Source organism: Giraffa tippelskirchi, chromosome 11 (genome assembly GCF_054371585.1).
Source record: "Giraffa tippelskirchi isolate mGirTip1 chromosome 11, T2T-mGirTip1v1.2.pri, whole genome shotgun sequence".
In the NCBI taxonomy this organism is placed as follows: domain Eukaryota; kingdom Metazoa; phylum Chordata; class Mammalia; order Artiodactyla; family Giraffidae; genus Giraffa; species Giraffa tippelskirchi.
The window spans coordinates 109390035-109417748 of NC_137285.1; the positions used below are offsets into that span (position 1 = coordinate 109390035).

General features: G+C 54.5%; 1 protein-coding gene across 1 annotated transcript in view; it reads right to left on the reverse strand.

The window, feature by feature from the left end:
- Positions 1-2012: 2012 nt before the first annotated feature.
- KCNC1 (potassium voltage-gated channel subfamily C member 1) overlaps positions 2013-27714 on the reverse strand; it is a 43729-nt gene continuing 18027 nt past the window's right edge. The window contains exons 3-5 of the mRNA XM_081538279.1: positions 11232-12165; positions 4077-4265; positions 2013-2077 (exon numbers count right to left, since the gene is read on the reverse strand). Coding sequence (XP_081394405.1) covers positions 2013-2077; positions 4077-4265; positions 11232-12165 — 1188 coding nt within the window. The remainder of the gene's footprint in view (positions 2078-4076; positions 4266-11231; positions 12166-27714) is intronic.

Sequence of the window (27714 nt, forward strand, 5' to 3'; positions counted from 1 at the left end):
CCCACCCCCGACCAAAACCAAGTGAAATACCCAAGCAAATCAAGACCAAGTGAACAACTCAAGCAAATCAAGACCCTAGGAGAGGTCTGCACCCCTTCCAAGACGCCGCCAGGCTGAGTGAGGGGTATGTGATGAGGTGGCTGCTGGACAGTGCCCAGCAAGGGTACAGCTGGGTGGGGCACCCAGACCCATCAGACCCCTGCCTCTGGCTCCAGCAGATTCAAGAATGGCCCTAGGAGGGAGGTGACCATGGTCTGCATGAAGGGCAGTGGCAGGGGCAGGGGCTAGGAACTCCACATAACCAGATTCAAGGGTCATGAATATGGCAGGATCCACAGAGACATTTCCATGTTGGTGAACCCCCAGAGGATGGGCCCGTGTTAGGTCAGGGCCTTTTTTGCTGATTCCTCCTGAGAGCTGCCTCCCCCTCCACCACAACCAACAGGATCTGAGGAGGGGCAGGGTGGGCTGCGCAGAGCAGTCCTGGCTTTCCCCCAGTGAGAGGACAGCCTGCACCTTGGATGGGTCCCTGAGACCAGAGGAGCCAGGGCTCAGGCTCACCCCACCCCAGCCCAGATGCAGAAGGTCCGACCAGGGGCCCAGAACCAAATTGCGACACTGCTGGAGGCAATAAAAACCCAAATTCATGCTTTATGTCCAAAGTCAGCTTTTTATTATCGAGGGCCAGGGCCCAGGGAGGGGAGGGTGCTGAACTAAAGCAGCATTGCTCTCTTTCCAGGAATGTTGCAAGCTGCAGTGAGAGCTTGAGATGTTGCATTTTTTTTCAACTCAAGCATGTGTTTTTCAAAAATATCATCCTTCCCCACCCCCACCCCACCACTAATTTTAGAATCAGACCAAAGCCAAGCTACTGTCCTCTGTTTCTGTTGGGAAAATACTATATTTATTCGAGATGCAGAAGTGCGTCTCTGCAAACCTCTGATTGCTTCAGGAAAACAAATCTGCTTTAGACTATACAGAAACCATGATACAAAATTTATTTCATGCTAGAATCTCTTTGCATAACATTGGGCATGCAATTTTTTTGTTTTTTTTTTTAAACTCTGAAGTACTTAATTGCATACAATGCCGGGTTGTGCCTTGATAAAGGTGCAGGAGGACTGGCCCTCCCACAGTCCTGATCTTTTTTGGTGCCCTGAAAGAACACTTGAAAAATCCATACAGTGTTGATTATCTACTATGAACAATTTGTTATGAAAGTTGGTCACACTGAATCTACACACTGCTATGATGATCGAATCAACCTAGACTAGCCGCTGTCAGGGGTCTTGGGGAGACGTCCACTGGGCTGCAAGCATGCCAAACAGAGGGAAGAAGGCGGCAGTGCGTTTCCACAATTCTATTTGGAGCAAAGTTTTCAGTTTCCACGTGAGAGATGAACTATGAAGGTGAGGTCAATATGACCAATGACTGACCGACTGCCCTTTTGGGAACCTTTACTCTGGATCTCCGTGTACAAAAGGGAAGCAATCCATTACTCATCCCCACTCCTTCCCCCACACCACTCATTCCCCTCCCCCCCCAAAAAAGTACAGGTTTTTACCGAACGCCTTTACAGTTTGGCTCCAACAACATGTATAAAAGGAAAGAGCTTTGAAAGAAAATAGAGGACTCTTGCTTGTTTTTCTTCATTGTTGTCATGGTTTAGGGTAATCATACAGTTGCAGGGGAGGGTTCATGGGTTTGGATTGCTGGGTTTTCTGTTGAACTTCATGCAAGTCATGCTAAGGAACCCCTCCATCCCACCCCCTCCCCGAATAAATTAAAAGTTTTTTTTTTTTAAAAAAAGGAAAAGAAGGAAAAGAAATCCTCTACGGTCAGTTACCATTTGGCCGTAGAAAAGCTACGTCCGTCCTAGTACAAGGCCTGGGCCACTCGGACTCGTCCGGCAAACCTGCATGGCGTGAATTTACTCTGTCCGAGGGCGAGGAGGGGCTGCAGGTCCACCCAGATGCTTAATAGCCACCAGTGTCCTGGGCCAAGTCGCCTGGTCAAGTCACTCTCACAGCCTCTGTCGGCATATACTTAGCAATGACAGGGCTTTCTTTGCAAAGATCTGTATGTAAAGAATACAATTAACACTTGAGCTTCTCTTCTTGGCTTTCCCATCCCGCTTGGTACTTAGTTTTTAAGGAAGGAGGAGGAAAGACCAAACAGCCGCATGCAGAGGCAGGCAGGATCTTCTCCAGTTGGCTTGGTTCTCCCATGCAGTGAGCCAGCCCAGCACGCCTCTTTCTCTCCCTCCTAGGGGGAACGGGTTGAGCCCCTAACTGTTCTCTACCCCGCACACAGCTCATGGCTGGCATTATCCTGAGAAAAGCAAGTCCTCAGCGGCTGTCATGACTCCATGAGAGCGGGGCCTGGTGGATGCGAGTGGGGGCTCCCCACCCTTGGTGGCTCTGGGGGACTGCGGAGTGGGTACCACCTGCAGACAGTGGTTGCCATCGGACTCCTTGCTCCTTACAGGCTGCTTTTGTCCCACACACCCTGGGCTTCTGGAAGCCCAGTCAAGAAACTCTCCTGTCTGCTCTTTTAGGCCACACAGATTGATCCAACATTCAAGATGAGGGAGACAGGCAGCCCCATAAGACCTTACCAGCAGAGCACAGCCATGGGGAATGGTCTGCGTGCCTTCCTCTCCCATCCCCTGGGCTTGCCCCTGATCCTGGTTTTCTAGAGCCTCCACTTGGGAGAAAGCCGGTTGTGAAGGGGAGCTTCAGGCCTATCCATGGAAGGTGCCGAGGATAGGGCAGGCAGCCCCCAGGCCGGCAGCCCCCCTTCCATGCAGCACCATGCGGGGCGTGGTATGCCGCGCTGGGGTCCATGGGACCTCCAGGCAGGGCAAGGAAGCAGAGGCCAGCCTGGATCAGGAGAGCACGCCAAGCACCAGAAGGACTTCCCTTGTCTCCATGTGGGCTGCCTCTCCTCTTCTGGGTTTGCCCATTATTTTGAATTCTCTATTTTCTCCTCACATATTATTGAACCATTTCAAATACTGGAGCAGTTGTGAATGGCCACCAGCTACACCAACTGTTGCTCTAAAAAGACCAACTACCTAGCCCAACCTGCTCACCCCAGTCAGCATGCAACCATCCCGTGTGAGCCTGTGAGCCGCTCCCCAACATGCATGAGCTGCCCAGCCAGCACGCTGTGCCGAGGATGGCTTCCTCCGCCTTCCAGGCCCTGCCTGGTGTCTGGAGCCTGGATCTAGGGTGCACTGGGCCCCCGCCCCAAACCTCTCCCCAATCCATGCTCAAGCTCTAGTGGAAGCCTTGTCCGCAGGAGGTCGGTATAAGATAAGGGTCTGATTCAACACTGACCACCATGGGGCTCCACCTTCATCAACCACAAGGGGGTGCTGACCACACCTGGGGCCGTGGCTAATGGGTGCTGGGGTCGGAAGGGGTTGCACGGAGTCCTACATACCCACCTCCTCTTGGCTAGTTTCCTATCTGCCACTCACAGTGTTGTTACCTTACCTTTGCAAGGACGCTGGCCTCACTGCCAAGCCTTTAAGCTATCTCTCTCATCATGACCCAAGCCCTCCCCCAACTGGTCTATGGATTCTCTTTAAAGGATGCCTCTTCCAGAACATGGATCTTGGGTGACTAGGCCCACAGGGTCCCGGCCAGCCCATGCCTACCCTGTTGCTCTCCCCAGCCAAGGGACAGGGGACATCACTTTGCCGTTGGGGTCTGACCTGCCATCAGCCAGAGTAGCCTGGGGGAAGTAGAGGATCTTCCCACATCTCTGGGTACCCCTCTGCCTTGGGGGAACGTAGTCGGCCAGCCTGTCCCCAAGTCCCCTCCTACCCCCGAGATCAATTCCAACCCACAGCTGCCCAGACCTCAGGTTCTCTCTGCCAGCCTGCCGTCCCACTTGCGGAGGGTGGTACTCAGACTTCCGTGGTCGACCCTGGGGCTCCTCCTGCTCCTTGCCCCCCCTCAGTGTGCCTGCCTGCCCCTCAGCGCCCCTCGCCCGCCGCCCTGCCCACCCATGTGCAGGAGCGCGAGGCAGGCCCGCTGACGCAGAGCACCCCGGCCTCCTCTACATACCCTTTCTCACTCCTCCACCAGGTGGGCACGCGTACTCCCCAGTTGATAAGAGGAAGCAGGGTCCGTATCTCTCGCGGGTGCCTGAGCGCGTAAAAGGCAGGCCCTCATCGGGAGTGAGGGCCTGGTCTATGTGGGGGCAGTCTTCGTTCGCCAGCGCGGCCTTCGCCACCTCCCCATTCAGTTTGGAATCTTCAAACATATAAGCAGAAGCTATTGAGACACTGAAAACTGTTTAGTGCGGGGGGGGGACAGGCCAGAGTGGGACATCAGCAAAGGGCAGCCCGTGACTGAGGACAGAAAAGTGAGCGGGCCGTGGAGGCAGAGGCACGAGGCTGGGGGTCCCCAGCTCGTTCGGGCAGCCTTTGGGCTGCCCACAATGCTGGGGAGGAGGGTTCCTGGGTTTGCTCAAAGTTTGCAAAAAGATGAGTTGGTGATGGGCCCAGCAAGCGCGGTGCTGGGGGGCCGGGCCCAATGTCCAAGGCGGGGCCGATGAGATGGTGTGGATGCGGTCATGGGTAGAGGGCCAGACACAGAGCTCAGGGAGAAGACAGACAGACACGCAGAAACACTCCTGTCCAGAGCGGCAGCCTTTTCTGATCCCTCTGCTGCTGACTAGAGCCCGGCTGCCCCCTCCACATCCAGCTGTCTGCTCAGACATCCCTGGGCCCCACCCAAACCCCAAGGTCAACTCTACTCCCGGCCCCCTGTGGATTCTCTCTGGTCATTTGCTTCACGCTGTTCCCCCACCACACCCTGTCTGATCACTCTATCCCACCCCTATATGGACCTAATCTGGTCACTCTCTATGCTCCATCCCCCATACAGACTAGGCCTGGGCAAGCAGTCTCCTGGTCCCCCATGCTGTTGACCACTCTATCTGCTTCTTCCCCGTACAGACTTAAGCTGGTCACTCAGTCCACTCCGATCGCCACCCAGACCAAGCCAGGGTCTTCCACCCCGCCCTGCCTCGAGCAGGCCTCGTCAGCTTGCACAGGTGCAACAAGAATGCAGGCATGAGGCAGTGACAGCGGCCAGGGTTTGGGAGGGGCTCCCATTCCTCCATCTCCTCTTGGCAGCGTCCCCCGCAAAGCAGAGCAAATGGATGTGTAAAGACAACAGCGGCTGATGGACTCGGGTGGGAAAGACCAGTCTTGGCCTCTGCGGTAGCCTGAGAAGGAACCTGGGAAGAAGTTTGGAGGCACATTTGGTGAGGGCGCAGCTCTGGCCAGAGCAGGGCACTCCCCCAAATCCAAGAGCAGCATCGTGGACGCCTCTGGAGCTGGCAGACGGGGCTCCGTCAGCCTCTGCCCCCACCCATCACTCTTGGGGACCCCTCCCCCACTCTCTGCCCTCCAAGCAGACTCTCCCTGGTTAGGTTGGCGCCGACTCAGTCCCCAGGGTGGGCCCTGGTGGTGGTGGTGGTAGTTTAGTCGCTAAGTCGTGTCCGACTCTTGCGACCCCATGGACTGTGTAGCCCACCAGGCTCCTCTGTCCATGGGATTTTCCAGGCAAGAATACTGGAGCGGGTTGCCATTTCCTTCTCCAGGGGATCTTCCCAACCCAGGAATCAAACCCGTGTCTACTGCATTGCAGGCGGATTTTCACTGACTGAGTTACGAGGGAAGCCTGAGGTTTCCTCAAAGACTTCCTCCAGGGTGAGAGCCTCAAGGGAAGACAGATCCAACATGGGCGTGACCACAGGGGGAGACCCTCTGAAAGGCTAAAGAGGGGCAAATAGCTGGAGAGAGTCTCCACCCAATTTGACCCTCTCCGTGACCCTGTTCACATCATGTAACTACACGCAGAAGTGATCCTTCTCCGTGTGCACACACTCGGCGTGCCCGCGGGCGGGACCACCACCCGTGTACACATCATGTCACTACAAAGAGGCAGTCAGTCAAAAGAGAAATGGACCAATCAGGTTTATTCGTAAAGCAAATCCAAAAAAAAAAAAAAAAAATCCCATCATAATTTTGGAACTTAAAAAAAAAAGTCTGTCGTACAAGATGGCAAAGCATTTCATGTACAGTGTGTTTCTTGACAAATCCCAGGGGCTTCACTCCCCAATTCACTCTGAACCAGAAAGGCCAGTTACCAAGGTAACTCTGATACCATGTGACTGGGGTTGGGGCCACTCTGGGGAACTGGGGGCTGCCTAACACTGGGGGTGTGTCTGAGGGCACACGGGTGTGCACACAGACCAGCCCGGTCCTGCCTCCCAGTCTGGCTGGCCCTCCCAAGGGTCTCTGGGGAGAGGGGAAGGAAGTTTAAGCGAGGAGGTAGTGGATAGGGGGATGGCAATTGGAGCCCATAGTGTCCTGTACACATTTTCTTCTAGGGGAAAACGGTGAGTCCTAGCAGGCAGCATCTCCATCCGGGGGGAGAGCCAGAACTTGCGATCTCTCCACTGGCCATCGCCTGTCAGCGGAGGTATCTACCGCCTGCAGGGCTCTCACCCAGGCTTGGGTGGCCGAGCCTGAGACCCTCCGTGTGACTCTGCCCCCCACTGCCGTGCCCCTGGGGCAGCCAGCTCCCACAGCCCTTAGAGGACCTGAAGTTGAGGCTGGTTTCCCTGCAGAGGTCGGGCCAGGGGGTAGCGGAGTAGGCTGCCTGGGTGGGTATGAGCCAGACCCCCTTCTCTCCTCGGAGCTTGCTTCTTCTCCCAAACATGACCTCTGAGAAGAGGCCGAGCCTGGGTGGGAGTGTTTTGGTCCTGCTCTTTGAAGGAGCCAGCCTCCCTGGGCTGTGGGCTTATCTGCGATGTGGGGTGCTCTCAGAAACTGGGAACCATACTCTCCCTCCCCAACTCCAGAGGAGGGCTGGAAAAGAGACTGGCCAAGGGGGGGCCAGCTCACCAAACCTGGGGAACTCATGAAAAAAGCCAGAGGTGCCAGCTCACCCAAAACTTCCCCCTCATACCCCGACCTTGTCCTTTAGATGAGATGGTCACCAGGTCCCTCAGTTCCTACCTGCTCCCCAGAAGGCTGGGAGCCCTGCCCTCCCTGGCCCAGGGCCCCTCGGCCCCCACTAGACCCAAGGGCCTGCGATGATGAAATGGCAGCATGGGCAGCATCTCACAAAGATGGTTTCCAGGCTTTGAAATGGGCTGAGAGAGATGAGCGTCCACGAGAGGGTCATTTTTTTTTAAACTTTGGAGCAAGGAGAACCCGATGTCCGGCCCTGAGCCAGCAGGCTGGCTTGTGTGCCCTGGTCTCCAGGCACCACCAAGGTACTTACTGTTCACACCAGCAGCGGGCGCCGGGGGCGCACGCAGGGCTAGGGTGGGGCAGGGGGGTGGCTGGGAGTTTCCTTGGGTTTGGCCCCCCAGAGGGGGGCTGCCCAGCTGGGGGCTCAGGGAAAAAGCCCCAGGTTAACTGGGGATGGTCTGTGAGAGACACGAGCTGAGCACAATCACGAGAACCGGCACAAGTCATGCAACAGAACGAGGAGAGAGAGAGAAACATGATTAGTGGAGAGAGAGAAAGAGAGAGCATGTGAACAACACAGAAAAGAACACCCAGACCTGGCCCTCAGAGCCCCTTATTTCTCCGCTCCTTCCCCCTTAGCCACCTGGGGGCCTCGCTGACCCCACTCAGGGCCCCCTGCTGCCCACCCTGGCCCTGCATCTGAGCAGAAACTTGGTTAGCCCCTGTGGAGGGGCCCTGCCCACACCCTGCCTGGTCACTCCTGTCCCAATCCCGCCACCTCCCCTGCCCCGGGGGGTACACCACTTCCCGCACCCACTGCAGCCAGCAGGGGAGGGGTGGAGGGCCGGGGCCAGGGCCGCTTTGGACTCAGCTGCTCGGGGCAGACCCCAGAGGCTGCAGGGGTAGCTCTGTCCCAGCTCGGGGCAGACCCAGACGGGGTGTTTTCAGGACCTTACTGCTGCCCTAGGTGTTCATGGACAGAAAGGGGGAGGTCTGGCCACCACCCGTCCCCTGTGCCAGCCCCCGCTCACCTACGGTGGGACCCCACAGCCCCAGACGCAGCACCACAGAGGACCAACCCACATCACAGGAGCAGAGATGGACGAGACACACGTGAATGCAAATGGCAGGACAGAGGGAGCACTCTGAACTGCCCAGAGCAGGTGGTCTGGGCCCCTGACTGCAGGTGGGGGAGGGACCCCCTTTCTGCGAGAGAAGCAGCTTCTCCTGGACCATCAACCCCAGTCCCTAACCATGGGGGTGCCATCCTGGCATCCCCCCATGAGACCCTACAACCCCCGCCGGGACGAATCCCCCAAACACTGGGGCCATGTCAGTCATGGTACCGAGGAGACCAGACACTCGACCTGAGGCTGCAGGAGAGACCAAGACGGGGAGTGGAGGGGAGGGTGCTGCTGACATGTGTGGGACGGCTTGCCTGAGTCCCAGGAGTCTGGCCCTGGGCAGGGGGCGCCCTCAGAGCCCAGCATGTTGCACTTTGCCCCAACCCAGGTTCTAAAGGTGGAATTGGAGAACCCCAGGTCTCACTGGGCCAACTGACTGCCCTTGGGGTGGAGTGAGGTTGTCAAGGTCTTGGGGACTGCATCTCAGCTCTCAGTTCCTGCAGGGTCCAGCCTCCCCCAATATTTGCCTTCCTCACCTCTGGCCTCCCCAGCACTCACTCACCAACACACTCTAACCCCATATCCACCAAGGAGCATAGCTGCAAGCAGAAAAGGAGGCCAATGGGAAGGGACTCGGGGATGCAGAGACACCCCCTAAGGATCACACACTCTCTGGGTGATAATTTGGTTCTCACACACCAGCTTTTGGAGGGAGGAGGGTTCTGGTGAGGGACCAGGCTCAGAGCAGGTCTGGGACGTCAAGACAGCATCCCCAGGAGTAGTGAGAACTTGGGAAAGGGGAGGAGGCAGAGTGTGAGGGATGTGAGAGAGTGAGGCATCTGGGCCCCAGAGAGAAGGGCTCCAAGGACCTGGCTTATGCCAGGACAATCTGGATCGCTGAGACCTGGGGCCAGGGCAGAGGGTCCCAGGGACAGGGCTGTCATGGTGGTGGGGTGCAGGGGCTCTAGGAGGAGTGCACAGGCTTTCTGGGAAGAGGGCCTGTGTCCTGGGGCTAGCTGGTGTACATATCAGAACACACATCTGCACTCGGTGTGTGTGTGCACATGCATGCATGTGTACACGTGTGTGCATGTGTGTGTACATGTGTGCGTGCACGCATGCCCTCAGCACATAGAGAATACTGGCACTGTCTGGGACTGAAGGATTTGTGCCTGACTGGAGTGCATCACTGGGGAGGATGGGACAGAGGGCCAAGGAGCGGTATGGTGATGCCACTCAGGCTCAGCTCTTCCTGCTGAGGCCTGGAGTGAAGCTAGGAGCAAGGCCCACCCAGACTCTTTCCCAGAGCCCCCGGAATTTTCCTCGCCATGACGGTGCTCCTGAGGTCGAACAGAAGGGTGAGATGATCCAAAGCAGAGAGGCGGGGCAGGGGCTTTCCACGGCCCGTGCCTGGCTGGCTGAGCAGGAGCCACGCATTGGCCGAGGAGTCCAGCCCCACCCCAGGCCCTCCCATTCCAGCCTCTGAGACCCCTGCCCTGCTCCTGGCCCAGCCCAGAACACTAGCCACGTTCCTCTCAGGTGCCTACAGGGATCCCAGGGAGTGGGGAGGGGTATGGGACCAGGCAAAGGGGCTGGAAAGACCTCAGACAGAGAGGTGGACTTTGGGGGTACCACTCTGGGCAGTATAGCTATGAGATGAAGTCGGATGAGGAGTAGGATGGGGTGGTGGGCCAGAGAGTGGGGCAACAGGGAAGAAAGAAACAGTCAGCCACAGGGGAGGCCATCCAAACCAGGGGACACTTGCTCCTCTAGGGCTGAGGGAGCCTGCAGCCCCTACCTCCTGCCCTGGGCACAGGGGTGTCTTCTGCAGACTAAACACTACCTGTCGCTCACTCAGCCTCCCTTGCCCCAGCACTCCTTCTGAGTTCAGTGTCATCATGCTTTTCTGGGTCGTTCATTCCCTTCAAATCCCTGTGTCCACAGAATAAGTCGATGGTATTCCATGGGTAGAGGTAGACTATGGGCTTTATATCTTCGGACCAGAGCCCCATGATCAACTTTATGTGCTATGTGCAGGTTCTCATAAAACTGAGATAGTCCCATAACGAACCACTAGCCATGGAATATGAGAATATATCCCTCGGTGACTAGTATTGTTTCATGGCCCCCCTCCCCCCTCCCTGACCCCCACTGAATTCACGGGAAAGTGGGCGTACACTGGTTGGGATGTCGTGTATTGCTGCTGCAGTCCCTACCGCCCGGAAACAGGGAACACTCTCAGTGGGAGGTTGTTGCTGGTCTGAAGCGCTTTCATCTAAGCTGCCCGGGTGGTGGCCCCCTCTAGTCCTTCGCTCACCAGCCGCTTCCATCAGAAAGAAGGCCACCGGAAACTCCCACTGGACCATCAACCGAGACAGACAATGTGAAAGCTAGAGTCACTCCAACAGGTTCCTAAAGATAAACGCTAAACTCTAGAGTGGTGGTAGAAGATGAGCTGGTTCCGCATGCTGTGGGGTGAGTAAGCTTGTTACGGAGGGCAAGAGGCGTCTCCGAGGACGCGCCTGGAGCTAGGCAGCCGGCATCGGAGCAGGAATGCTACGCAGCTATGGAGACAGGCTCTGCTAGGGGGTGAGAATCCTTGCTGCTGTCTCTGCAGGGACCTCCTGCCAGAGCCCAGGCACCATCCGTGCTACGTGCACTGCCCGAAGGGAGCCGTGTAAAGACCAAATGGGCAGCTGTCTGGCATTTCTCAATCACACCCACCCCGCCCCGCCGTGACTCTGGGTCAGTGGCCTGAGTCAGCGACTCACGCCCAACTCCTGCCCATCGAGCAGCGGAGCCCCCGGGCTCCTGCTAAGAGAGTTCTCAGCAACCTTGTGGGCCGTGGCATCTCTTCAGAACCCCACGAGACCAGTGTGTCAACCTCCTTACCGGGAGCCACCAGTGAGGTTCTAGCAGGCTCTCACCTCGTGAATTTGGCTGCCCAGCATCTCCCTGGGCCCCCAGACACCACACCTCGAGACTGAGCGTGGGGTCCAGAGTCACCCACGGAACTAAGGAAGCAGTCTGACTGAATCTGGAATCATCGCTACAGGGGGCAGAGGTGAAAGGTCAGATTGACATGCCTCTAAGAGGTTTCCTACCTGCTCTGTTAATTTCTAAAATTTCTTCCTGGGCCAGCGGGCATGTGTCACTCTGAGTACTGTGATGTGGAGAGTTTACGACAGATTTACAATAATTGGGAGATCCCAGCTGCGGTGGCCGCGGAATATGCTTCTTTTTTTTCTTTGGTAGTTTCTGCTTAGCCATGGCTAAGGAGTAATACATCCCGAAATTGTTCACGATGACGGGCACGGGCATGGCGATGGTCAGCACACCTGCCAGCGCACACAGCGCTCCCACCAACATGCCGGACCACGTCTGCGGGTACATGTCTCCATAGCCCAGTGTCGTCATGGTGACCACAGCCCACCAGAAGCCGATGGGGATGTTCTTAAAGTGGGTGTGCTCACTGGCGCTCGGGTCATTGGGCTGCGCCCCTATCCTCTCGGCATAGTAGATCATGGTGGCGAAGATCAGGACGCCCAGAGCCAGGAAGATGATGAGCAGTAAGAACTCATTAGTGCTGGCTCGCAGAGTATGGCCCAAGACCCGTAGCCCCACGAAGTGGCGGGTCAGCTTGAAGATGCGCAGGATACGCACGAAGCGGACGACACGCAGGAAGCCCAGCACATCCTTGGCAGCCTTAGAGGACAGGCCGCTCAGGCCCACCTCCAGGTAGAAGGGGAGGATGGCCACAAAGTCGATGATGTTGAGCGAATTCTTGATGAACTCCACCTTGTTGGGGCAGAAGACCACACGCATGAGGAACTCGAAGGTGAACCAGACCACGCAGACGCCCTCGATGTAGGTGAGGAAGGCCTCCGTCTCCGCCTCCCGGTAGTAGCGCACTTGTGTGCCGTTCCGCACGTTCTCAATCTCGGTCTTGTTCACGATGGGGTTGAAGCGCTCGTGGGTCTCCAGGCAGAAGGTGGTGATGGAGACCAGGATGAAGAACAGGGAGGCAAAGGCCACATACTGTGGAGGAGAAACACAGAGTGTCAGAGGGGAGGCCCTTCCCCCAAAGCAGAGAGACTGGGTACCTCTGGGCCAAGTCCAGTCTGGGGTCAGGCTGGGCAAGATGCCTGCAGGAGGCCCCTTCTGACATGGGCCAGGCTGGCAGGCCACCTTTCCCTCTTCAGAGTGTGAAGTATGGGGTTAGGAGACCTGAAGGGTTAAGAGGTTGTGGCGGAGATTTCTCTGTTTTCACAAATGCCTTTCCTTTCTTCCTGGATGCATGGCTATATCATAATTTTCCCAGCCTGCCCTCCAGGCTGGGCGGGGTCATATGACTGGTCTCAGGCCATCTGACAGTGCACAAAAGGGTGTGCGTGCAGGCCGGGCCTGGCTCACAAAACCTTCCAGCTCAACCTTTCATGCCCTCTCTCTTTCCCTGATTGCCAGTCAAACGCTGAAGCCCGAGGAAGACAGCAGGGCCACCAGAAGGAAGCAGCTAGGTCCCTGGAAAGAAAGACACCTACTAAATGCACGGGTGGGAAATAAACTTCTACTTTGTTGAGACGTTGCACTCTAGATGTGATTTGTTAAAGCATTTAGCACCCCACCCCACCAATGATAAAAGTGACCTAGGTGGCTGAGGCTGCGGTTGGCAAAGAAAGGAGGGTGGGAAAGCTATGGTGGAGCCAGGACCCTCAAAGGCCACATCTCCCATCTTTCTTCTGTCCCTATGCTAGGCTGTTCACTCTCCTTTTCATGGATCTGTACCTCATGCAGGCGGTCTCTTCATGGTCTATCCTACGTTGAATTGCAAAAGATGTATCTTCCCCAAGGCCCTAGACAACTCTTTTACCCACTTCTCTGTATTGTCCCAGGAACTCACATCATGTATTGGAAATGAGTTACCCATCCTGGAGACACGGAAATAAAGACAAAATAGTCATTTGTCAGAGATACTGGGTTGCAGATTCAGGAATAAGGAGGAGAATTGGACCAGGGGTCCTCAAACGCACCATAAACCATAGAGATGGCTTCACTCCTGCTGCTGCCGGCTGGCCCCAGGGGAAGGGTGTGGGTGGGAGGAAGGAAGAAGCTGCTGGGGAAAGAGGGAACTCCAAACATGTGTGGGTGCCTGGTCCTTTCAGATCCCCTACCCAGGTGAGAAGGAAATGGCCAGAATAACCCAGTCTGTCCAGAATGGCCTGCTCTGGCCCCACCCCCTGAGAGAGGTTCAGGAGACTTTGTAGTTTGGTTTGGTCACCCCTATCTGATGACCCCCTGGGCTTCTCTAACCACAAGCAAACATGGGTACCCCAGGAAAGAAAATCAAGCAGCTGTCAGAGTTTCAAACCTTCATGCTCAGACTGAATTCCAGACAAGGGCTCTTCTTACAGCCTCCAGTCTGGGATCATGGAACTTTATCACTGCCCTGGGTGGAGGAGCCCTGGCCAGGGGATTCTCCTCCAGGAACCCACCCAGCTTTCTTGTTCCTGCTGCTTCCCTCCCCTCTGGAGTCCCCTTCTTCCAGCCTGTCAAGATAGACCATGAACGGTGCAAGGCCATCTCCATGGAGACAACTCTGGGCTACAGACTAGAATCGGTGGCAAGTTCATTCTCCAGAGCTGCCTTCACAGAAAACTTCAAGGAGTGCCAAGGTCCCACTCTGTATCTGCCACAAGAGGCAGCCGTGGTGCTTCTAGTAATTTCTTTAGTTTGTATTGATGCACCTCCCCACTTGGTGGTGACCCTGTCTGGGTTGACCATGTCCATGAGACCTGACACCCAACCTGGCACAGATCTAGAAACCAAGAACTGCATGGACCTGCAAAGACACATTCCAAGTTGAGAGAAGGGGAGAGGAGAGGGGAAGGGACAAGGTCAGCATTTTAGAATATCAGAGTAAGAGCAGCCTTTAGAGATTATCTAGTCCAAGACATTGCATGCTACAAATGGGAAGTCTGGGGCACAGAAACAGGAAGTGATCTGCCCAAGCCACTCATCAGGGCATGCTGGCTCCTCCTGGCTTTAGAGAGTCATGCAATTTTCAAAAACTTGATCCTAGACTACTATCGAGTGTGACCCCTCTGCCTTCTTCTTCCTTCCATCTTCCCTTTCTTTGCTTCTTCCTTTCTTTCTCCCTTTCACCCACTCATCCTTCCTTCCTTCTACCCTCTCTCCCTCCTTTTTATCCACATATCCATTCATCCTTCTTTTCTCCCTTCTTCTATTCCTTCTTTTGTTCCTCCTCCCTTCACTCCCTCTTTCCCATACATCAGGCATTTATTCATCGTCTCTTCCTTCTCTCTTTTTCCTTCCTCCCTCCCTTCCTTCCACCTACCCATCTACCTACCTGTCCATCCATCCACCCATCCTTACTTTTTTCCTTCCATTCCTCACCGAGTGCCAGGCTATGCCCAGCACGGAGTGCAATAAGACCTCAGCCCTGCCCCAAGGGAGCCCCCTGCACAGCTGAAGATAAAGGACACACACAGAGACAAGTAAAGTGCAGTGGACTGAAAAGGTGAGCCCCCATCAGCCCTGTGAAGTAGGTGGGGTTTGGACAAGGTGAGGGCAGTGCAGGGACTTAAGCCAGGTCTTCTGACTCCAGAAACAGCACTTTAAGGGTCCAGATAGTGCTGACTTGGGACACTACAGGGGCAGGCTAGGAAAGCAAAGTGGAAGCAACTGGAAGAGGTCACTAGCTCCGATCCAGGTTCATCCAGCTCCAGCGCTTTTTCCATTAGCAGTTGTCATAGCTCTTGGAGCTAAGAACACATCCCCAAATGCTGGGTATTTGTCAGATTCCTTCTGAAGGGCTCCGTCTTAGAGCTTGGAATTCACAGCCCAGACTCCCAGGGCCAGTGGTGGAAGGCAGGAGGCGCTGCCTCTCCCCTTTGCTCCATCAGCCATGGCATCCCCTTCTTAAATCGTCCCATAGCTGTCCTCCTCTGTCCCCTCCACGCACATCGGGCTCTCTGTCAATGGGATCACTGTCATAAAAGCCAGCATGTTGAGGCTTCAATCTCAGCCACCAGTACAGCATCCACCCAGTTATCAGAGTGGGCAACCACTGGAATCCCAGCTCTCTGCTCGGCCATCTGGCCATGCTGTCCACAGAGAAAAGCCCTGACTTCTCAGCCTAGCACGTGAGGCTCCCTGTGCCCTGACCACATTGACTTCCCAGGGACCTCTCCCTGCATGCACCCAACATTCTTGCCACATGCAACCCTCTGCCATTTCTGACCTTCCATCTCTGTGTCTCTGCACCTGCTGCCCTTTCCTCCAGGGTGTTCCTGCTGATCTCCACATGGAAAAACCCATCCACCTATCAGTGCCCCACTAAGTAGCCCTTCTCCTGGGACACCTCTCCCAGGGAGACTTCTTCTTGGCAGCTGAGGCCCTTAGGAGGCAGCAAATGAAGTACCCCCACCCCACCACCCAAGGAGCCTCTAAATTTCCCCCAGGGAGGCAGCGAGGCTGTCTCCAACTTGTGCTCATCAGTGCTTGGGGAGCCTCACAGGAACAGCCCAGGGAGGGCACTGATGTCCCCAGGGGCTTCTCACTTCCTCCCAGGTGCCCCCAAAGGCCCTCAGAGCTCTACTCCCATTGGCTCTTCTTGCATGACAGGTCCTAACAGGAAAACTGAGGCTCAGGAAGCCATCAGGTCTTCTAAAATTAGGATAGACAAATCCTGGGTTCTCAGGGATCAATGGCCATCCCTTTCAGATTCTTTCTTCCCTGGGCCCCAGTGACCAAGAAGTGGGGGTGCTGGGGTGGGCAACAGCTATCAGCCTTAGAGTCAGATACTAGGACTTCCTCCCCAGAGGAGCTGGGGAGATAGAAGTCAGGCTTCCTAGACTCTGCTGCTGGGACCTAGTCCTTTGTCACAGGCAGGGCCCCAGCAACATCTGGGTCCAAGTGGACCCTTAGGATTGCTGTGGAGGAAAGCACCCCACTTGCTCAGACTGCCACAATCTCCTAAGCCTAGCGACTAGCAAGTCAGGCCCAGCGCATCAAAGCCAAAGCAAGAGCCCACGGCCAAGCGAGTTCCTAGTGCCCTCCTGTCCATCCTCAGGGAAGCTGAGCCAGGAAGGAGAGAGGAGAAGCTGTCAAAGCTAAAGGCCTAGGGCTTCCCTGGTGGTCTAGCCATTAAGAATCTGCCTGCCAATGCAGGGACATGGGTTTGATCCCTGGTTCGGGAAGGTCCCACATACCGTGGAGCAACTAAGACTCTGCACCACAGCTATTGAGCCTGTGCTCTAGAGCCCGTGAGCTGCAACTACTGAAGCCTGCATGCTCTAGAGCCGGTGCTCTGCAACAAGAAAAGCCACTATAATGAGAAGCCCGATCACCACAATGAAGAGTAGCCCCAGCTCACCAAAACTAGAGAAAGCTTGTGCACAGCAACAAAGACCCAGTACAGTCATAAACAAAAAAAAAATATTTTTTAAAAAGCTGAAAGGCCTACTGTGCATCTTTAACCTTCCCACAGACCTGGTGAGACAGGTGGTTGTACCTTATTGTGCCAAAAAGGAACCAGAGAGGTTCGGGGACTAAACCAAAGTTTAAGGCTAGTGATGAAGCCGAGGCTTGGACCCAAGTTGATCTGGCTCCATTGTCTAAGCTCTGTCCACCACCAGAGATGCCAAAGCTTTGGGGGTTAAAAACACAGCTCTATGCACTAGGGAGCCGGCCTTAATTGTGTCTGGATGACTCGATCTTGGAGCTTGACACCCATAGCTTGGACACCCTGAGGTCAGGTTATGTTTGTCTCCAGTGAGAGTGAGAACCAGGATACCTGAATCCACAGGCTAGAGCCTAGAATGCCTGAAATGGTCTTGGGCCTTGTTGACCAGCACTTGCTAGTGCCTGGGCGGGGAGGCTGCCCCATCTTGCTCAGGGAATCAATGCCAACAGCAGCCTCAGATGGCCCAGGCTGCATCTCTATCTGGCCCACCGTGTCCTGGCAGACCCAGAGAGGGCAGGCTGAGAGATGACCACAACTTGTTCAGGGAGCTCAGCCAGAGGGATGGGGTGGATGCACAAGGATGTGGAGTTCCCAGAATCAGCTGACCCCTGGCAGGGAGGGAACCTCTGCCCGGAAGGCCCAGGCAGTGAGACTTAGGAGCCGTCTCCACAGCACCCTGGGCTGGCACACATAGTCCAAGCTATGGGTGTCAAGCTCCAAGATCGAGTCATCCAGACACAATTAAGGCCACTCCCTAGTGCACAGAGCTGTGTTTTTAGCCCCCAAAGCTGGCTGGAATATAGGAGCTGCCATCAAGGGCTGGGCACCTGAGGACGGTCACCCCCAGACACACACTGCTACCCAGAGTAGGCACCTGACCCATTACCTAAGCATACACCTGTAATGAGTGACCACATAAACTACAGCCCTGGGTCCTGACCACATGTACACAGAAAACACAGGGCAGACAGATTGTACTGGAACATATCACTGCCCATCAAGCAGGAACACCCAGGCGCTGTACCATGAGGCACACACCCACACAGCCCCCACACTCCCTGTGCGTATACACTCAGAGCTCATGGATGGTCACCACACAGCATACCTTCTACAAATACCCCAAACGCCGGGTGTAGCTGCACAGCTGGCCCCTCCTCTGCCCGCCTCGCCCCCGCTGGGTGTGACTGACTCAGTGTCTGACTCTCCCACAGGATGGCAGCCCCAGCCTGCCTCGCCTCGGCCTCCCCAACCTTCCCTGATGCCCTCAGCCTGCCTCCCTGCCCAGACTCCTGGATTTCCCTAGACCTGCCTGTCACCAACCAATTCCTGATTTCCTGCCATTTGCCAGACCCTGTCTTTTTTTCCCAGCTCACTCCAGCAGCAGTAGCTAAGCCCCCACACCTAGGATCCAGGCCAGCTGGAGGGCCGATCCTCCTGAGCTTCTAGTCTAACAAGTGGGTACAAAGGGAGCTTTGCCTGGCAGCCCAGGGCCAGCTGTCACCAAGTCTGGCCGCACCTCAGAGGCCACTCTGTGAAATTTCAAGACAGTGCAGGTAATATCGCCTGATAAGGCAGCATAAACCCAAACTGGTAGTTCTGGCTTTTCTTCTTTCTTTTTTTCAGATCACAAACTGTGAGAGACCCACCAATTGTGTTCTAGAAAGAGGTAGCCATGGCAACAGAGCAAGGCATCCCGTTTCTATGGTAACCAGGGTGGTGAGACTGTTGGCTGTAAAGTCAGACAAACCTACTAACGATCTGTTGACTTAAGAAGATGTTTTATAAATCACCAAGTTATTTTTATCGTAACCCCACCCCTAAAACTATAAATCAGAAAGGCAATTTACTATCTATTAAAATGACCAAGATGTGCTGTGACTTTCATTATAAATTATTTATGTCACAGTCATCTTTAGAAAATTGTGCTTGTCTTTCAGAACTATTCAAGGGTTCACCGTGGGGAATCTGTGTTCTTGCAGTTTGGCATTCCAGAAGCAAGGCCATGGTTGTGATGTGGTGCGTGGATCAACATGCTGATCTGGCTGTTCCCTCGCTGTGTGACCTTGGCAGATCACCTCCCCTCTCTGAGCCTCAGTTTCATCATTGGTACAGTGAGGGCTGGACTTGATCCCTTCTGAGGATTCTGAGACCAGGCAAGACTGTGGGCAGTGGGACTAATCAGGGGAGCCCTGGCTGGTGTCCAGGCCCCAAGCCCCTAGAGGCTTCAGGTCAGTTTTTCTGCCTAATTAAATCTGCCCAGCAGGGGTGTACAGCTTTTGAGTTAATCCATGCGGAGTCAGTGATGCAGAGCAGGCGGGATGGCCAATTGGCCTAAATAAATAGTCAGTCGAGTTGAGTTTGGAAACTGAATTAGGCTTGTCTGGACTTCCTTGGGCTGGGCATGGCCACACTGTGCTGGCCTAGCTGAAGGCTCTGAGAGGGGACAGGAGGGTCTCTGGGGTCCATACCCTTTTTGGTTTGTTGATAAATGCCTCCACTATGAACGCCCAGTCAGAGGCCTGGCTGCATCCTGAATGCTCTGTCCAGCATCGGCATTCCAGCCCTGGTCCTTCTCACTGATCCTGCCCTCGTGGCACCCAGTTCAGGGAGCTGTAGGCAGGAGACACTTCCCATTGTACTACCTGGAGGGTGTGAATGGGAGTGTGTGAAAGTGTGTGCAGAGAACATGCCATGTGGAAGGTCTGTGTGCTGGGGGGAGGGGGAGCAGGGGAAGGGGAGAGGTGGTGTGTAAATGTGGAGTGGGTGTATGCGTGGTGAAGGTGTGTCACTCGTTTATGTGACCTGACTCTAGGCGTGTGTCAGAGGCTCGTGTAAATGGTCACTGTATGTGGTTCATATAGGTGGTAGAAATGCATTTGTGTGTGTATAAGGACATGCATGTGTGTGTGTATAGGGACATGTATGGGGTGGTGTGTGTGTGTATGTGCGTGTATGTGTGTGCGCATCTCCTAGGAGAATCAGGGTCTGCTGGGCACTCTGGACACGTGTTCTGAGTTGGGACCATGACCTTTGCCCATGCCAGAGACGGTCCCTCAAACACTAGCCAAGGAGGGTGGTGTCTCTTCCCTGGGACGGTCTCTGACTGAGAGAAAGTGGGTAGGCAGGGTGGAGGTAGCCAGAGGCCACTGTACCAGCCCAGAGAAGACCACAGGGAGGCAGGACTGTGCCCAGATAGGAATCCCCTCATCCCCCTTCCCTGCGCCCCTCAGTCCTGGGAGCCAGGCTGGGCCACTGGGAGAAACAAGGCCAGAAAAGGCCTTGTGCAGGCTTCGGGGAACCCAGGCTCTCCCAGGCTGAGTTTGGAGCCTGGCTTGGCTGGTGACCTTGGACAGCACCCCTTTCCGAGCCTTCATTCCTGGACAGGGAGAGGGTAGATAATATCCCCTGCCTCTGGGTGGTTGTGGTAAGACGAAACAGCACACAGAAAGAAAGAAGGAGGTGTCTGAATGTGTTGCTTCAGTCCCAATGAACAGAGGCGGACCTCTCCCACCTCTGGCCCTCTCCCATCACAATAGCACCTGCAGCATCAGAGCGCGTCAGATGTAAAAGCCGAGAATCTTATGGTCAGGGAATCGCTGAGCTGGAGGCACCTGGGAGACTCAGGTGGACCTGCCCGCCCCCCCCGCCCCCCCCCCACAAAACAGCACCCTGGTCCTTCAGAGAGTCACCCATGCCCACGCTCAGCCATATGACACAAGTGAGGCCAAGTCCACACCCCTGCCCGAGCCTGCCCATCGGAGGCCGGCCCTGGCCCCGGCCCCTGAGGACAAGGGAGCCATGTTTCCTGAGAGACCAGCAGGGCAGGGTCAGGGAGAAATTTCTGGATTTAGCAACAAGGAGAACTTGAGGGGAGGGCTAACCCAGAGCCCTCAGAAGCATGGAAGGGAAAGCAGGGAGTAAGAGGCCGTCTCTGGGCATTTGGTATGGCACAAAGGAGGCAGGGGTGGGCAGAGGTCACTGTGCTGGGGAAGCAGGACTGAGCAGAGACTCAAATGCAGAGTCCTGGGCTGCACACACAGTAGTGGGCGGGCCGGATATTTATCTTTAATCTACGTCCTCCGTGGCTCTGATGCTGCCAGCCCCGTCCTGGCCTTTGGGATCCATGAGGCCAATGAGACCCAAGTGCCCGGCAGCACTGATGCACAAGGGACCTCTTCAGCCTGAGACCACAATGGGGGCTGGGAAGCAGGCGGCATGGCAGAAGGGAGAGGCTCCTGGGCTTGACTTCTGAGACCTGAGTTCAAATCCCAGCTCTCCCACTGGCTGTGTGAGGGCAGGCAAGTTACTTTGCAGAGGCTCAATCCCATCCTTCTTCAAATGGGGACAATCATAAGAATAATAACATGCCCCAGGAAGCAAGGCACAAAGGAGGGACCTGGGGGAAAGGCCGAGTGTCTAGGGCTTCCCCAGATCCAGGGTGGAATTCCAGGGCAGGGAGAAACCCAAAGACTGCCAGTTCCCTTGCACACTGGTATTCCAGGAGCTGGGCCAAGGCTTCCCTCCACAAAAATCCAAACACAGCATTTTGGGTTTTTTCCACCCAAATTGTTGGGGGTGGGGGAGTGATTGCAAGGAACAGCAGCAACAGCTAAAGGGAGAAATGTGTCTAACTTTAGGTTTTTTTCCTCTTTTTTTTTTTTCCGCTCCTGTTGCGACTACTTGCCTGCAAACAACAAACCAGAAGAAAATGACAGCCTTGTGAGAGTCAACGCCTGGCCCCTTGGAGCCTGTTTCCCGGGGTCGCAGCCCAAGATGGGGCCATGTCTCAGACCCAGCACTGCAGCCTCACGCTGCTCAGAGCGAGGGTGATTAACAGGCGCACTTCCGTGGGGTCTTCCATGTGATACCCGGCCTGAGGGCTGGGAGGAAATGACGCTTGATGGGAAAGGACACCCAGGGTCACACGGTGAGCTCTGGGCCTCCCGGCCCTAACTCGGGCGACAAAGTGATGACTGAGCTTCCTGGTGTCGAGCAGGCTTCCTGGGGCTCTCCTAGCATCGTGTCTCATGTAAACCTCACGCCAGCCCAGGCAGGTGAGTTCTGCTGTTATTACTGCTTTTCAGATGACGAGTCTGGGGTTTAGGGAAGAGAAGATTCTTGCTCCAGATCTCAGAGGTTCTCAGCGGCAGGAGCAGTGTTGCTTCAAAGCCCTGCATTTCAGACCCCCCAAAGGCTCCTTAGACAGCCATGGAAAACGTCCACGGTGCAGGTTGGCCTGGCTGTGCCCTATGAGATGAACGAGGCTGCTCCAGCTTGGTTTTGACCTCAGTCAGCCACAAGCCCTGGAGCCTCAGAGGAGCAGGGCTGTGTGGTCCCAGAGCTCCCCTGCCGCACCTCAGGCCCAGGTGCCCTTGCCACCCGCTCCTGTGACCTGAGGGTTCCTGCTGGAAAACGGACAGTAGACAACATCTTCCATTAGCATCTTTTATAATTTTTTATTTTGTTATTTTTGGCTGCGCTGGGTCTCTGTTGCTGCACGTGGGCTTTCTCTGGTTGCGGTGCATGGGCTTCTCACTGAGGTGGCCCCTCTTGCTGTGGAGCACGGGCTCTAGGACGAGTGGGCTTCAGCAGCTGCTGCACACAGGCTCAGCAGTTGTGGCTCTCAGACTCCAGAGCTCAGTAGTTGTGGTGTTTTGGTTTAGTTTCCCCTCGGCATGTGGGGATCTTCCTGGATCAAGGATCAAACCTGCATGCCCTGCACTGCAAGGTGGAAGCCCTTCCATTAGTAGCTTAAACTTGGAGGAATACCAGCTTTCCACACTGGAAATTCCTATTCTAGTTAAGGATATAGAACTATGTCTGTTTCCGGATGAGCTTGTCTACTTTCCTATTAGCAAATGATGACTATGGAACCCTTCATATTTCCTCTTTTGCTCTGACTGCCAAGGAGCTCAGTTAAATTTGATGCTCAATGCTGAACCCATCATTTACCTGGGTATGAAAGTGAAAGTGAAGTCACTCAGTCTTGTCCGACTCTTTGTGACCCCATGGACTGTAGCCTACCAGACTCCTCCAGCCATGGGGTTTTCCAGCCAACAATACTGGAGTGGGTTGCCATTTCCTTCTCTAGGAGATCTTCCCGACCCAGGGATTGAACCCGGGTCTTCCGCATTGTAGGCAGATGCTTTACTGTCTGAGCCACCAGGGAAGTATGGAGAATCGCTATTTCTTGTTTTCATTATATGACTCATATTTTCTTTTCTTTCCTTCCTTATTTCTAAGGATTCTGTTGTATGTATGTGTGTCTCATGGGCCTCAAATGTTCTTGTGTCACAGACCAGAATAAGAGACACTTGGCTGAGACTCCCAGATGAGCAACTGAGCAGGAAGGCACTCCCTCTGGGGCTGAGTCAGTAACCCAGAGCAGACATCTCTGCTGGCGACCACCGGTGACAGGAGCTCCTGAGACTACATTCTGTCTTTGGACAGCTATACAGACAGGTATTTCTTATTTAAGCCAGCCTTCCTGCCCCTTTCTGCCAGGGATCTGCCCTCTGGGGTCACCAGGACACTTCCTTGCTCTGACAGCCCTGCCCACACCTGCAGATGGGCCACAGGACCCAGCCTGAGCTGCCCCTCCTGTGTGCCAGGTATCCTCCGGCTCCATCCGTGCTTCCTGTCTTGGGCCAGCTCCCGGCCTGTTTCAGAGCCTGGTTGTGTTAGGCACTCACTTGCGTGTGGCCACATGGAAGGCACGCTTGGCCTTTTCCAGTGCTCACAGCCGCCTCAGTGGGGGGAGTACTGGGCTCTGTTGAGTCTCACTGACCTCTGCTATAAAGGAATAATGACTACTCTTGCAAACATGATCTCATTTATCTTTAAAAACCTCCCCAGGGGAGGTGTCATTAACTCCACTTAGCAGATGAGAAAATTGAGGTTCAGAGTGGTTAAGATGTGTGCAAAAAAATAAATAAATAAAACCCCACACAGCTGGGAAGTGATAGGCAGAATTTGAAACCAGGTCTTTCTGATGCTAAAACCACCATACTCCAGGGCTTCCATTTATGAATCTCTTTCATATTCATCTAGGCAACCCTTGGACGAAGACATTTGTTTTCCCATTATAATGTCATAGGAACAGCTGGCTACAGTTTACAACATCTCCACATTTTGAATCCCATATAAACACACACCAGCTGGGCCATCAGCATGACAGCCTTTATTGCCCCCATTTGGCAGATGAGAAAACTGAGGCTCCAAGCTCTATGAAGTGTCCACTAGGAATCCACAGGGAAATTTTCCCCTAGGGCTCACTTACGTTTTTGCACTGAGTCAAGGGTCCTGACTCCCCATAGGGTATGCATGTGTGTGTATATGTGTGAGCGTGTGTGTGTGTGTGTGTGTGTGTGTTGAGGGACACAGAAAGATGACCCCAAGAGGGACAGATCAAGGAGGGGAGTGGACACACTCCAGGTGGGACCACAGCTGATTGCCCATCTATGTTCCCTCCAAAAAATATTTATGCTTTACCCCAGGCCTGTGCCAGGCACTGGGTACAAGGTAAGCAAAAACAGCCATAGCTCTTAGTGGGGGAGACTGACATTTATCAAATAACCAGGCAGGCAAATACATACTTGTATGAGGGGATGAGGACTTTGAGGGGAATGCACATAGCATTCGATGGGCTTTTAACAACAAGCCTGGGGGTTGGAGGGGGCCCCCAGGAGGAAGTGACAAGGGTACAGGGGTTGGAAAGGAAGGTAAGAATCACTAGGGAAATGCAAGGTGCAAGGACGGGCATTCTAAGCAGAAAGAACAGGGAGAATTCCCCATCCTTGCCTTCCTTGACCATCAGCAGCAGCCTCTAAGACAACTCATCACTCCCTCTGTTTTGTCGCACGTTCCAGGTCCCCACAGTCTCTTGATTTTCCTCCCACCTCACTGGCTGCTGCTTCTTGACATCCCTCACCATCTTGTCCCCAGCCTCTAACTTGTGGAGTGCTCCCGAGTGCAGTCCTTGGTCCTCTTCTCCACTGACACTCATTCCCTTAGCGACTCATCCAGTTTGAAAGTTTAAATACCATCACCTATTCAAATACTACTAACTGCACACTCCCAAACGTTTATCTGCGTCAGGACTCCAGCATCCAGCTCCTTGGAGTCTCTGTGGTGGAGGTCTACTAGTTGTCTCTGCAGCTCAGCACGTCAAATGAGCTCTTATACACCACCCCCACTGCCGGCAGCCTTCTGCATCGCAAGAGATGGCAACTCTATCCTCCCAGGACATTCTTGCCAAAAAACCCTGGAGTCATCCTTGACACCTCTCTTTCTGTCACACCTCACATTTAATTGTAAGGAAATCCTGTTGGCTCAGATCTAAATAAATTCAGAATCTGACCACTTCCCACCACCACAATTACCACACCGTCCGTAGATTTACGGTAAGAGCCTCTTAACTGGTCCCTCGGCTTCCAATATTCCTGGAGCTCTAGGAGTGTTTTCAACACAGCAGCCACATGATCCTTTTAAAATGTAAATCTGATTGTGTCATTTCTCTGCTCAAAACCCTGCTTCGGCTCCCCGTTTCTCTCAGAGGAAGAGCCCAGGTCCTCGCAACACCCTGAGGTCCCCATGGGATTGGGTCCTCCATTCTCCTCCAAATTCATCTCCTATCACTGTCCCCCTTGGCTTGTTCCAGCCACACCACCTCCTCAAACACGATCCTTAAACATGCCAGACACACGCCCGCCTTAGGGCCCTCACACCGGCCCAGAGTGCCCTTCCCCAGCGTCCTTGTGGCTCACTCTCTCGCCGTCGCAGGAGACCCACTGACCGCTCTAAAATGTCAGCCAGCACCCCACACGGATCTGATTCTCCTTCCTCTGCTTTCCCCATGGAGCATGTCCCTTTGTCAAACACTAACTTTCCCCTAGCTTTATACAGTAACACCCATTCTAAGCATCCAATTGGACAATGTTGGCACTTCACATCATCCAATTCACTCATTTTCATGTTTATTGTTTGCCTCTCTCCCCCTTTGCATGTAAGGCCCATGCAGTGGCCAGATCGGAGGATCAGGACCGGCCCTGCCATTAGACTCAAGTCACACACTCCACACTAGTAGGGGAAGAGGGGTCCCTTCCTTGGGAACCAGGGGCAGAGCTAAGCAGGAGCACGGCTTCCCATCCTGTGTGTCTGCTTGTCTCAACCCATCTGTCTACACAGTGGGCACAATAATTCCCTCAGCCTCCTTAGGAAGAGACCGCTTCCCCTGATGCCCACTTTCCCTTGCCTGCACGGGCAGTGTACATAGTCACAGACTCACTGATACAGCATCTGCCTCGATCCTGCAATGTGCGCAATCGTTGGCTTCGAACTTGTGTTTACACCAGCGCTGGCCACACTCACAGCAGATCGATATCCATGCTGGTAAAAGGATAATCTCTCTCCATGAATCCATGACGAACCTGGCCTTAGATGCAGTCACTAATCATTTCGCTGTGTTGTCATCAGCTTCATCCCCACAGAGGTGGTGTGTTACACTGGCAAGGGGCCCTGTGACTGAGAGTAGATCCAGGTCTACACTGGCAGGGGGCACACTCGTTGACAGCAGACTCATGTCTACACAGGTGACAGGCCCAATCACTCTCATCTCTTGTCCATGGGCACAAAAACCTGCACCCTTACTGGCTGAGAACATGAAAGAGGGGAATGGGCACAAGGGCACCAAAGTTCCTTTTCAGAGGCCAGACACAGTCTCCCCTCCCAGCAGACTGCCAGCTGAAGGCGCTTGTTGTGGAATTCAACAGCCTGAGTCCTGCCTCGGGGGCAGAACTGGTATGGGAACGTGGAATTCAAAACCCGTGGAATTCAAAACCCGAGTGCAGGCCTTGGGGTGAGGACGCTGGAATCTGGGACACATGGCAAGGAGATGAGACCACGTCTATTCCCAGCACCTCGAGATCACTCAAGGTGAGGAGAGACTCGGGCTGTGTGACTCCCAGTGCTGCCCGCCCCCTCCCCACCCTACACCCGGGCCTGGCCCAGCCAGCCTGGGCTTAAAAAAAGCACCAGGAAATGTCACTTTCTTTTTGAGGAGGTGCGATGGGAGGAGAGAGCCCAGGCAGTTCAGCTGCTGGCCTATTCAAAGGTAGGGAACGGTGACACTGCCTTCAAATCCTGAATCTTGTTTTCTACCCAGGCTGGACAGAATTCCAGCCCCTTCTCCAGTGGATGGAGCGCTGTCTAGGGCCAGCCCAGAGGTCCCAGCCTGCCTGAGAGCCCAGCCAGGGCTCTGCTGCGGCTGTATGACTCCTGTGTCTGCCCAGGCCAGGACTGGGCCTGTGGCCTAAGCAGGCTCAGAGACTCAGAGGCTGCGGCTGAACCAGATACCATCCACTGGGCTGGGTGGTTGTGCTAGGCTGGCTTATGGTGGTAGCTCTGGACTCATGGCCGAATGTTCAGCCTGGACAATGCCTTCTGCCTGTTACCATTATGCTGCCGTTTCCCCATCTGCAAAATGAGAGGTGGCTCAGACCCACTCCAGCTCCTCTTGTAGGATCCCCGTGTTATGTAATAACATCTCAGTCCTACCAGAGACACAGCCTGGACGAGAGACAAGTGAGCGTGGAGTCTTCCATCCAGCGAGCCATGGATGCAGCTTTCACTCACATGGTCATTCATTCAAGCTTCGTACATTCACTGAGTGCCTATTGTATTTTTCACAGGAACCTCCAGAAATCACAGCTTTAAATAAAATTTCCAGTACTGGGGAAGGCACATAGTAGGAATTCAATAGTGAGGGTAAAAACATCCACGGCGTGTTACAACCTGAGCTGGATTCATCATCAGCACTCCCACTGCCCCGTCTCACTTAACCCTGCACCATCTCAGAGGGCCATAGTGCAGTTACCATCCCAATTTCACAAAGAAGGAAACTGAGGCTCAGAGAGGTTAAAGAAGTTGCCCATGATCAGACACCTGGGAGATGATGGAGTTAGGATTTGAAACCCAGCTTTCCATGACTCCAGAACACATGCTCTTAACCACACACCTCACCCCTGGATGAACACTGATTGAATGACTGCCTGGGTGAATGAATAAGACTTTGTACTGGGGAAAGTATGGGTTCATGAGTGTCC